The sequence below is a fragment of the Martes martes genome (genome assembly GCF_963455335.1).
Source record: "Martes martes genome assembly, chromosome: 6".
NCBI lineage: Eukaryota > Metazoa > Chordata > Mammalia > Carnivora > Mustelidae > Martes > Martes martes.
The window spans coordinates 25,181,697-25,194,070 of NC_137893.1; the positions used below are offsets into that span (position 1 = coordinate 25,181,697).

The following is a 12,374-nucleotide window of genomic DNA, read 5'->3' on the forward strand; positions in this document are numbered from 1 at the left end:
AAAGGTTAACGAGAAAAAACCCAGACGTTTATTAACATGTGTACCTCATGTACATGAGCTACCTGGGGAAAATGAGGCCCTCAAATGGGTAGCTTAGAGTTCAGGCAAAAATACCATCTTTAGCTAAAGACAAAAGATGAGGCACAGGTAGGGAAGGCCAGTTGTGAAGAGGTTGCCAGGAAATGCAAGGTAAAATTTGTGATACAGATTTAAGTTGGTGCCTTTTCCACTGATGAGGGTCTAAAGTTATCTCCAGGGATTAACCTTTGTCCTTCCTGGTAGCTAGGAGGGGAGGTATACCTTTTATCAATTGATGTCCTGCTTTTAGGCTGACAGGAGGGCCCAGAACTTTCTTGTATCTGCTTCTTCTTAGCTGCCTTCAGCTCAAAATAATCCTTCTGCCAAAGACGGCATATTCTGCCATCCTTCATTAGCATATCTTTTGCAAATTTTACAAAAATCTATGTTCACACAAGTATTTTGCTAGGGCTCCTCTCAGGGCTTTGTGTAAGTAAAAGGCTTGGAGCAGGGAAGGAAAATATGGTTTTCCTCCACTCTTCTAAGTTCTTGCCTCGGTCCCCTGTAACAAGAGACAGATTAAAAAGGCAAAATCACACAGATTTATTTAATACAAGTTTTATGTGCTGGGGAGACCTTCATAAGGAAAGGAGGATCTGAAGAAGTGGGTTAAGCATGTGTTTTATGCTATATTTGATGAAGAGTACGAAGTGTCTTCCAAAAAAAAAAAGAAAAAAAAGTGATCAGAAGGTATGAGCTAAGCATAGTCAACTGGGAAATTTAGCAAGGCCTGTTCGTTCCAGTTCCTCACTGTACTCTTCTATCTTGGAGATAAGGATGTCCCTGTCCTCCAGGTATAGGACCACCTTCTCACATGAGGGTCTTATGACCTGCTTCAGCGCAGAAGGTCAGAAGTCCTTCCTGTACATGCTGTTTCTCAACTTCCTTTAGCTTAAAATACTCAGTATGCCAAGATGCCGTATTTTGGGGTGGTGTGTCCCGAACCCTGTCAGTTCTGTGGTAAATCTGACTATGCTTCTTCTGTCTCTTATCCCTCCTGTTATTGCCATCATAAACATTCCCTCCTTCTGCCTTCCTTTCTTCTCTGTTCTACACCAGACTGAAGGAACCAGTGATTTGGTATGGTTCCCGCTGGTTGTCCTGTTCAGGGAGATGTGTTCCCAGTACTCCTGGTTAAAATTTTGAATTTCGTTTCCCACAGAATCATTGTTGTACTGTGTATGAGGTTCTTGGTCCACTGTGGGTTTACTAAACCTTAGTAAATGGCTACCCTGGGCACCGAGCCAACATACATAAATAGCTTTGTTTTCATGGGAAAATGTGTTTAAAGTTCCAAACCACTAATTCACACATGAACTCTTCTGCAAATTGGGGAATGTGTACATGAATTACAGAGGCTTAGGAGGGGACACAAATCCAGGCTATCTCGGCCAAGTGTCGTTGGTTTGTTTTGTAGCTCTATTCTACTTGCTCAGATGAAGTTTCTCACTCACTTTAGGGAGTAAACTTAGCATATTATGTTATACTTTGCTATCTTTCACCCCCCCTTTTTTCCCCAAATTTAAAAGTAGTATGAGAAATTTAAAAATGAAATTAATATATTTTTAACATCCTCTTGAGTTGTTTTTTTTTTTTTTAAGATTTTATTTATTTATTTGACAGACAGAGATCACAGGTAGGCAGAGAGGCAGGCAGAGAGAGAGGAGGAAGCAGGCTCCCCGCTGAGCAGAGAGCCCGACGCGGGGCTCGATGCGGGGCTCGATGTGGGGCTCGATCCCAGAACCCTGGGATCATGACCTGAGCCGAAGGCAGAGGCTTTTACCCACTGAGCCACCCAGGCGCCCCACATCCTCTTTAGTTTTTAAAGACCATTTGTTTCTACTTATGGAAGAGTTAGCCATGTTTAACTCCTCCTTGTTTCTGAGCCATTAGGACTTTAGTTATTTATTTTTTTTATTTTTAAAAGGTTTTTATTGGGGCGCCTGGGTGTTGGTTAAGCATCTGCCTTTGGCTCAGGTCATAATCCCCAGTCCTGGGATTGAGCCCCACATTGTGCTCCCTGCTCAACGGGGAGCCTGCTTCTCCCTCTTCCACGGCCCTTGCTTGTGAACTCTTTCTCTTTCTCTGTCAAATAAATAAAAATCTTTAAAATTTTTATTTATTTATTTATTAGAGAGAGTGCACAAGTGGGGGGATGGACAGAGGGAGAGGGAGAAGCAGACTGCTCAACAGGGAGCCAGACGTGGGGCTGAATCCCAGGATCCTGGGATCATGATCTGAGGCGAAGGCAGACGCTTAACTGACTGAGCCCCCCCAGGCGCCCCTTCCATTAGGGCTTTAAATAGAGAGGGTACTCTAATCTTGCAATGTGACTTCTTTCCTCCCACAAGTACATGGTCTGGGGGGACTCCTAAAGGTCATATACTTCTGTGTTAGAAAGACAGGGTAAGTGTATATATAAGCTTAAATAAGATTGAAAATGCCAACTTTCCTTTTTTACTGACTCCTGGGGTGATGCTCATTTCATAGGAGATGAGTATGAGGCCTGCAGATTCAGTTAGAGAGTTGGGACTAGAACCCAGGTCTCTAGATATCTAGCTCTGACATTCTTTCTGGGGCTACGCCAGGGTATAGAAATTTTAAAGATTTTTCCTTACTTCTGGATCTCAGACTGTTTTGTAGTCGGTTTCGTCTCTTTTTCATCTGCAAGCCAGGGTGTTGATGCCTTGCCTCTTAGGGCTGGAGTACTGACCGTGTGATTGTAGAGGCACTTAGGTGCCCAAATACTAAGTAATAAGTGACTCAGTCATGGAAAAGAAGCCACCACTGAGTTAATACTTTAATGTATGTTTAGGTAGAGTTGAGAGATTGGGTAGAAGTGACAGAGAAAATCAAATTTTAAGGCTTCAGGATACATAAGCAATGTAATAATTATTCCCACTTTCTCCATATTTTGTATATCTGTCACAGTCCAAATCCCACTGATTTCACATGTGAACTTAGGAAGCAAGGGAGGAACATGATTAAAAAGCTTGGCAATTTTGAATCACAGTAATTTTTCCAAATAGAGTATTTCCGGGGCACTTGCTCTCTACAATGAGCAGTATTCTTCCCTCCAGCGAATAGACCTCTACTTCAGTGAGGCTTGAATATACAGGGTGCCCGTTCTAGCAAGCTGGGTAGAAAGCGTTTCCACTGTATAGCACTTCAGTGAAGGGCCACTGGGGGTAAGCAGGGTAAGCAAGCACTGCTATTTTTCCCTTTGTGCTGGAAGTGCTTTGAAGAGTACAAGAACAGCTAGTTCAGCCACAGGACTTCAGACCACGGAGGACTAACCCACCTATTATGGCTTGAAAATTCATTTTGCCTGCTGTCCCTTTTTGGGACTGTCTTTGAAGACAAGTGCAGGCCCGGATTGAATCTGGTCCTGGTTTGCAGGACCAGGGAAGGAGGTGTCTGCACGTCTTTCATATGGTCCTTCAACGGGCCTGCTCCTTGCCCGTTTTGCACTGGGGGGCGCCATCAAGCGGCGCCAGCAGGAACTGAAGCCGCTGTTGTAGAACCACTCCTGGCAAGCACGGCTGTAAAACATGTTTGCTTTTTTGTGTGGGAGAGTGATGGTGCTTTGGATCCAGAGTTACGGGGAAGCGATGAATGACAATAATAAGGTTGGAGATGTATCTGGCAGTTGGATCCTTAAGCAGCATTATATTTGCTGTCCTCTTAATCTAGCCTTCCCAGGGAGAGAAGTAGAAATGAATTTCAGACCTTTGTTCACTGGAGGAACTTTTAACGCAGTCTTCCAAACAGCCTGGGGATTCCCTTACTTGAGGTAGTCACAGTTGTTGTCTTGATTGCAGGAGAAAATGCTGATTCAGATGAATTTTAAAGTCAAGAAACATCAGCCATCGGCTACGTCCAGGGTAGTGTGTCTAGTCCTGGGCCTAGTAGGAGGTCTCTGCCCTCGAAGCCTTCCAGAATAGCTTGGGAGGCAAGAGTAAGGGTGAAAGTTAACAGTGTGTGGCACTGATACCTGCTTTGGCGTCCTCTTAGGGCTGCTGTTCAGGAAAGCTGGGGCTTGGCTTCAAGTACCAGAAGACCTCACCAGGCAGTGAAGGCATCTGGGAGCCTGAGAAATGGGCCAGTGTGCACAGGACTTGGGCATAAAAGTTGGGGGGCCAGGGTGACTGAGATGGAGAGTTCTTTTCAGAAAATGGTGAGACGTCAGAATTGAGATAAGGATTAGATTGTGAAGGATTTAAATGACTTGACTTGTTACATTTCTGTAAGTAGGAATGGGCCAGAATAAGAGTAGAATATTTCATGGATGAATTAATTTTTTTTAAAGATTTTGTTTGTTTGAGTGAGGGTGGGAAAGGAGGGAAGGAAGGAGAGAGAGAGGGGGAGAGAGAGAGAGAGAGAGAGAGAGAGAGAGAACATGAACGGGGGAGGGGCAGAGGGAGAAGCAGGTTCCCTGCTCAGTGCAGAGCCCTATGCAGGTCTCAATCCCAGGACCCTGAGATCATGACTTGAGCTGAGGTCAGACCCTTAATCGACTGAGCCATGCAGGCGCCGCTGGATGAATTAATTTTTGGATATATCTGTGAGACAGTTTTAATGCTTCCTGCCCTCTATCCCCATTTAGGAAATACTCAAGCTATTAATGTATGAATCGAAGGATTTTAGAAGGGTTCGTCTTTAAATTTTTTTTCCCATTCTGGGCAATTTATAATTCTTTGAAAATTAAAAGTAATTTTTTTCTGGAAGGAACACAATTTGCAAGGAGACTTGTTTTAATTACATTTAGTGTATTAATTTCAAAGGGAACAGCTGGCTCAGAAATGTTAGTAACTTTTAAGATCCAAAAGGGTGACAAACAACCTTCTGTGATTTGGGGGTAACAGAGAAGAACACAAAATGAAACTAGGGTTAAGATTGTAGACAGAATGCATGTCCCGAGGTTCTGTGCACTTGCTAGAGATAGGTGGCAAAATTCTCTGCACCTTCTAGCCACCAAGTCAAAGAGGGAGATGAGCTGCGAGAGAGGAAGTCATTTGGGGTTGGGACTGAGCTGATGGGAGCCCAGAACTGGCCTGTTAAGGGTGGTGGGAGAGGCATGGAATCCAAACTCCCAAGTAAAATGATGTGGGCTGTTAGATGGTATCAGTGGCAATAAAATGGAACAGAAGGTAAGATGAAGAGAGCAGACAGGAGTGAGGGAGAGAGCCTTGAGGATATGTGAGGAACAGCAAATCAGACAAAGGAAATCTTTCTGAAAAGGCCCTGACATGGAAGGCTTGTCTGGCACCTTCCAGGAGCAGCAGGAAAGGCCAGTGTGGCTGGAGTAGAGTGACTGAGGTACAGAGCTGAGGAGATGGTGCAAAGAGCGAGGGAGGGGGAGGGGGACCCATAGGCAGCAGCTGTGAAGTTTACAGTGACAGAGAAACTCAGCTACTCCCACCACGTGGTCTTTAGAAGAATGTTGTTCTGTCCGTACTTACAAAGCAAATGAATTCTCTCAACAGTATCTCCTTAGCTAATGTGGTATCAAACATCGAACACGTTTGATAACGTCCCTCATTCTGGGTGGGTAGCAGAACACCAAAGTGCAGTTCAATACAAGTGATTTTCTAGGGACCCGAAACTATGCAGTTCCAATCGGCAATTCCCCGATGCTCTGGCTTCATTCGAGGAGGAAATGTAAGAATACGTAAAGCAGTGATTCTCTTTTGGGTCCCGTACTTCTTTGGGAAAACTAGGCTAGAGCCCTCTCTTCCCCAGTGCATGCCTGCAGAATCCCACCAAATTTTGCATGTTATTAGATTCAGTTCACAAGTTCAGAGGGTTCACACACACCCCCCCATGCACCCCATCCCAACTCATCCGTAAACTCTAAGCTGAACACCCTTGGTCTAGAGGGAAAAGAAATCTACGACAAGCAGACATAGTAAAAACCTGGAACCCAGGGTTGTTTGTGCTGATAGGACAGATTCATCTGTTTCAACAGGAAGCCAAATTGAGGATAAGATTGATTTCCATTTATGAAAGTTGATGAGCTTGTCGGGACATGTCTGAACAAAAGACATTTATTCCACTTCGGCAGGAATGTGGTCGGGAATGTGATTTTTCTTAGAGAGCTACTGAATCCACTGTAACACACTAAAAAAGGATCCCAGAGCTCCCTCCTATAGAGAAAGCTGTGGTAATTTTAGCCTGGAAAAATTGTAAGGCAGATGTAACCAAGAACCGTCTGCACAGCTTAAAAAAAAAATGTGATATGTTGGTATTTTTGGTATTTGGTATTCTTGGTAAAGAGTTCATAGAATGTTTAGCTTTAAGCACTTACAGATTCTTGGTGAACCTAAAATGAAAATTCTTTTGTCCTATAATCTTTGGAAGCTGAATGATTATTTGATTTTGGGATTATTTATCTTTGAGCCAGCTCATGTTGAAAACCTATTGTGTGTTTATCCAGTTATGTTGACCTAATATTTTCGCTAATTGTAGTTTCTTTTGCATTGCAGTGTTTTAATCTTGGGTGCTTCAGGTGGAGTTGGTACTTTTGCTATACAGGTAAGACTGTTTTGTTTTGCTTTGTTTTTTAATCTTATGAGTAGAAAGAGTATTTCCATGAGTTTATAAATTCACATATGAGAAATAATTTTTTCATGAAAAGTTCAGTAAATTCATTATAATTTCAGCTTGCTCTTCTAAGGAAGGAACTTCCTAACATAGAAGGAAGCATTAACCTTTCCAGTGGTTTAATATATGAGTTAGTTTGTGGCTGTCCTCTATAGCAAATGTAGGAAATCTTTTAGGGAGGAAGGCTCGGGACGGTGCATGTGGATGGGAAGTTTGCAATTTGGTAGAAATGAATAAGCTGATTCTAAAATGTATGTAGAAATGCAGTGGCCAAAATACTGTAAAGATAGCAGTGTTCCACCAAAATGACCTACAGATTCAGTGCAGTCTTACCAAAATAACAATTGCCCTTTTTGCATAAATGAATGAGCTGATCCTAAAATGCATGTGGAATTGAAGAAGACCCCAAATTGACAGTCTTTAAAAAGGGCAAAGTTAGAGGATGCACATTTCTTGATCTTAAAACTTAATACAAAGCTGTAGTGGTCAGAACAATGTGATACTGGCATAAAGATAAACATATAGATCAATGAAGTAGAATTGAGCATCCGGAAATAAAAACTTGTATCTATGGCCAATTGATTTTTAACTAGGATGGCAAGACCATTAAATAGGGAAAAGAATAGTCTTTTTAATGTAACCAATGGTGCTGAAATAACTAGATACTCACATCCAAAAGAATGAAGTTGGACCCCTACCTCACATCGTATGTGAAAAATAACCCTGGGTCAAAGACCTAAATATAAGAGCTAAAACTATCAAACTTTTAGACGAAAACAAGAGTAAATCTTCATGACCTTGGATTTGGCAACAGATTTTTAGGTATGACATCAAAAGCACAAGCAACAGAAGAAAAAAAACCAGATAAATTGGACTTTATCAAAATTAAAAGCTTCTGTGCTTCAAAAGACACCATCAAGAAAGGAGAAAGATGACCTACAGGGATCAAATCTTTGCAAATCATTTCTCTAATAAGGGTCTAATGTCCAGAATAGGTAAGAATTCTTACAACTCAACAAAAGACAACCCAATTAAAAATTTAGCAAAGCACTTGAATAGACTACCTCCCCAAGAAAATATACAAATGGCCAATAAGCCCACAGAAAGATACTCAGCGTCATTAGTCATTAGGGAAATGCAAATCGAAACCTTGGTGAGCTCTCCCTTCACACCTACTAGGATGGCTATTAAAAAAAAAAAAAAAGGGAAAATAATGTTGACCAGGAGGTAGAGAAACAGAAACTCTCGTCCACACTGATGGGAATGTAAAATGCTTCTATGGAAAACAGCTGGGCGGTTCCTAAAAATGTCATACATAGGATTACCATATGACTTGGCAGTTCCGTTTGTAGTATATACCTGAGAGAAATGAAAACCTGTTCAGACAAAAACTGGTCCACAGATGTTCATAGTGACACCCATATTCCTGGCAGCCAGAGAGTACAGGCAGCCCTAATGCCAGTCAGCTGATGAATGAACAAAATGTGGTTTATGCATTAGTGAAATCATACTCGGCCATGAAAAAGAATGAAGTTATGCATGATTCAACACTGAGAAACCTGCAAAACAATATGCTTAGTGGAAGAACCCAGACACAGAAGGTCACCTTTTGTAGGATTCCATTTATATCCTCTCTGGAGAAAGATCCATAGAGACAGAAAGCAGATGAGTGATGGCCAGGAGCTGGGGGAGAAAGAAAGGAGGGCTGGCTGCTTAATGGGCATGGGGCTTATTTTTGAGGTGAGGAAAATGTTCTAGAATTGGACAGTGGTGGTGGTTGTACAACATTGTGATGTACATAATGAATTGTACACTTAAAAATTGCTAAAGTGTTGAATTTTAAGTTTTTATATGAATTTTACCTCAAACAAGAAGATAAAACAGTACCCTGAGCTTCCAGGAATAGGACGGCACCATTATGGTCGAATGTTTCCCTGAATTCCTGGGGAGGGGGCTTGATTAAGCTTCCCTCAATATGCAGGAAGAGGCCCTTTCTGCAGCGTGGTGACCATACTCAGAAGCTCTGCCACATCACTTTCCAGCAGAGAGACTTTGGGTGTGATGATCTCTCACCCAGACCCCATCTCAGCTCTTTTGAGGACCCAGATAGTGCTGGAGTTTTCCAGCCACCTGCTAACTCAATTAGGGGTAAGGGGAGAGGACTCCTAGGGGATTCATGCACACCTTGACTTCTTTTTAATTCCTCATTAGATACTGCTATGGTCTAAATGTTTGTGACCCTGCTGAAGTCCTAATGCTCAATGTGGTAGTAGGGACAGGGCCTTTGGCAGATGAAAATGCCCAAAAAGAGGTTCAGCAGAGCTCTGTAGCCTTTCCACCATGTTGAGGACACACAAGGCACTGGCTATGTATCAGGAAGAGGGCTCTCAACAGGATGGGACCATGCTGATGCCTTGATCTCAGACTTCCAGCCTCTATAACTGTGAGAAATACATTTCTACTTATAAGCTATCCAGTCTGTGGTATTTTGTTAGAGCAGCCCAGACTAAAACACCCACGTCTAGTCCAGAGACTGGGCAAATGTAGTTTAATAACTACATTATTAGTTGAATAACTATTAGTTGAATAACTAAATGGAAGAAAAGAAAAGGAGGGAGAGTGGGAGGAAAAGAGAAATATCAAATACTGTTGGTTAGAGTGTAAATTGATACAAGCACTTAGGGAAATCATTTAGTATCATCTACTAAATCTGAATATGAATTGCCCTAGGGCAACCCAACAATTCCACTTTTATGAATATACCCTACAATGATTTGTACAGTTACCATGCATGTTCATCAAAAGATATGTACCAGATTTAGAGATCTCGTCCGCCAGAGGAAACAACTCAAATGTTTATCAACAGTGAAATGGACAGGTAAACTGTGGTATATCTTACGCTGGAATATTATACAGTCATGAAAACTATAGTTGTACACAGTGAGGTACATGAATCTCATGAGCAGAATATTAGTAAAAGAAGTCACACAGCCTATATGATTCTATTTAATGACATTCAAGAACAGGTGAAACTAAACAATAGGGTTTAAAGATGCCTACCTAGGGAGTAAACCTCTTTAAAAAGTGGGGGAACAGCAAAAAGGGGCACGTAATAGTCCAGATGGTGGTATTACTTCTAAAGGAGTGAGGAAGCTGTGATTGGGAAGGGGAAAGCAAGGATGCTTAGGAGCATGGTGTGTGGTCTAGTTCCTAATCTAGAGCGATGCTTAGAATACTCTTTGCTTTGTAATAATTCCATGCACTGTTCTGTGTGTGTTACATTTCACGACAAAAATACTTTAATACAGTAAAAACAGAAATAGGAAAGTATCAAGGTTATATGTAACACAAAGTTATTATGAGAGGGCGCCTGTGTGGCTCAGTTGGTCAAGTGTCTGGGTTCAGCTCAGGTCATGATCCCAGGGTCCTCCGATGGAGTCCCACGTTGGGCTCCCGGCTCAGCGGGGAGTCTGCATTTCTCTCTGCCCCTCTTCCTGGTCATGCACGTGCTCGCTCGCTCTCTCTTGTGCTTGCAACAATAAATAAATTGTTAAAAAGTTATGAGAATGAAGATTAGAAAGACATATCTAGAGATTACAGCACGTCAGAAAACATGCCCACAAGACAGATCAAATGTAACTCACGATTTTTAATTGTTTTTTAAGTTGGCTTTACGCTCAGTGTGGGTTTTGAACTGACAACCCTGAGATGAAGAGTTGCATCCTTTACTGTGCCAGCCAGGCACCCCCATATGTAACCTACAATTTCAAAACAAGTTAAAAAATTACAAGTGTATAAGACTTTTAGAAAATCTTAGGGGGGTAAAAGTAAAACAAATAGGAAATGAAACAAATAGAAAGTAAAACAAATTAAAAATCTTAGGGGGGTAAAAGTAAACAAAAATATTTAGCAGTGAAGACTAAACCAGAAGGAATTCAATAGCAAATTAACAGGATACATAATGCTGCCCTAAATAGAAATATAATGTATAAATAGGAAAAATTTTAAATTACAAAAGAAACCAAGAAAAAAACCAATTCAAGAGGAAGTGCTAAATATTGAAGTTAGGAAAGAAGGTTGATGTATGGGTAGTAGGCTCTGAAGAGGAAAACCAAAACAAGGGAATAGAATAAACACTAAAATCTATAATTCAAGAAAATTCCCTATCTTCCTGAAATTAAGTGATTTGAGACTACGTATTAGGTGACCACAGTACTTATCTCACAACATGGACCTAGATAGAGCAATATCAAGGAAAACCCTAGTTAGTAAAACTAACTGGCTTTCAAAGAAAAAGAAAAAGGGGCTCCTGGGTGGCTCAGTTGGTTGAGTATCTCCACTCAGGTTTGGATCTCAGGGTCGTGAGTTCGAGTCCCATATTGGGCTCTACACGGGACGTGGCGCCTACTTAAAAAAGAAAGAAAAAAAAAATCCTTGGGACACCTTTAAAAAAAAAAAAATCTTGTGACTTAGAAGTAAAATTAGATTAGCATCAGACTTTTTGACTGCAGTGCTGTAAGGCCGGGGGGAAAATGGAGTAACCTATTTAAGACACTCAAGCAAGAGTATACTAAGACTGTATTAATTTTATATATGTAACAAAACTGGTGCACTGTTAATAACTTGTGAGAACTCGGGGAATATGTTCTCCTTTTCTGAGAAACATACTAGAGCTGACAACCAAAATGACTGGAGAGAGATCACATTAAGGGCTGGTGGTAAATGTTAAATGTAAATTTTTCTGTAGAACTAAAACCAAGGACTTAAAGTACATTGTGTAACAGCCTATCCTCTGACAAAGTTAAATACAGCACAACTATTTATTAAAAGCAGAGGAAAACTGGGAGAGCATGTATTAAAGTTCTAATGCTTTCATTAATCAGCTCCGTTGTATTAATAGTAATAATGATGTTAGGATTTTTTAGAGGCTATTCTGTGTGTTATATACAATAGGACAGATGGATATTTATAGCATATTTTAATTCTGTCGTCAGGATTTTAGGTGTGGAAGGAAAGATATACAGAGGTAATAGAAAAGAAGTCAAGGAAAAACTTTGTAGTCTTAAATTTGAATTGGAAGTATCAATATGAACTCGAGATACTCTGTGTAGGGCTCTCTCTTGATAGATCATTGCTCACTAAAAGAATGCAGGACTTCTTGGAGAGATGGCAGATTCTAGATCTAGGGCACAAAATATACAAGAATGAGCCTAGAATACATTAAATAGGAAGAAAACTATCAAAGACTAACTTGAGTCATATCAGAGAGACTTAGGAGCCAACTTGAAGAAACTCTCAAAGATGTGACCATTTGAGCTTCAGTAATAGTAATACAAAGGACTAAAGCCCTTCAAATACATTTAAATCCATGAGTTCATATTTTTTTTTTTTAAAGGTCACTTTTGGGGACACCTGGATGGCTCAGTCAGTTAAGCGTCTGCCTTTGGCTCAGGTCATGATCCCAGCATGTTGGGGTCAAGTCCCACGTTGGGCTCTTTGCTCAGCGTAGAGCCTACTTCTCCCTATGTCCCTCCCTCCACTCACGCGCTTTCTCTTTAAATTTTAAAAACCTAAAAAAAAAAGTGACTTTTGGAAAATGATAGGGAACCGATTTATGTTATAAATTGGTAAAGGGGAAACAGTTATTCATCTTGCCTTTCCTATGTGAATTGTACACCTGAATAAGCAAAATA

The 12,374-nt window shown here is 41.0% G+C and overlaps 1 protein-coding gene across 1 annotated transcript in view; it reads left to right on the plus strand.

The window, feature by feature from the left end:
* The window catches only part of RTN4IP1 (reticulon 4 interacting protein 1), a 44,020-nt gene that overhangs the window by 14,244 nt on the left and 17,402 nt on the right, over nucleotides 1–12,374 (plus strand). The window contains exon 5 of the mRNA XM_080805347.1: nucleotides 6,564–6,612. Within this exon, the coding sequence (XP_080661473.1) occupies nucleotides 6,564–6,612 (49 nt within the window). The remainder of the gene's footprint in view (nucleotides 1–6,563; nucleotides 6,613–12,374) is intronic.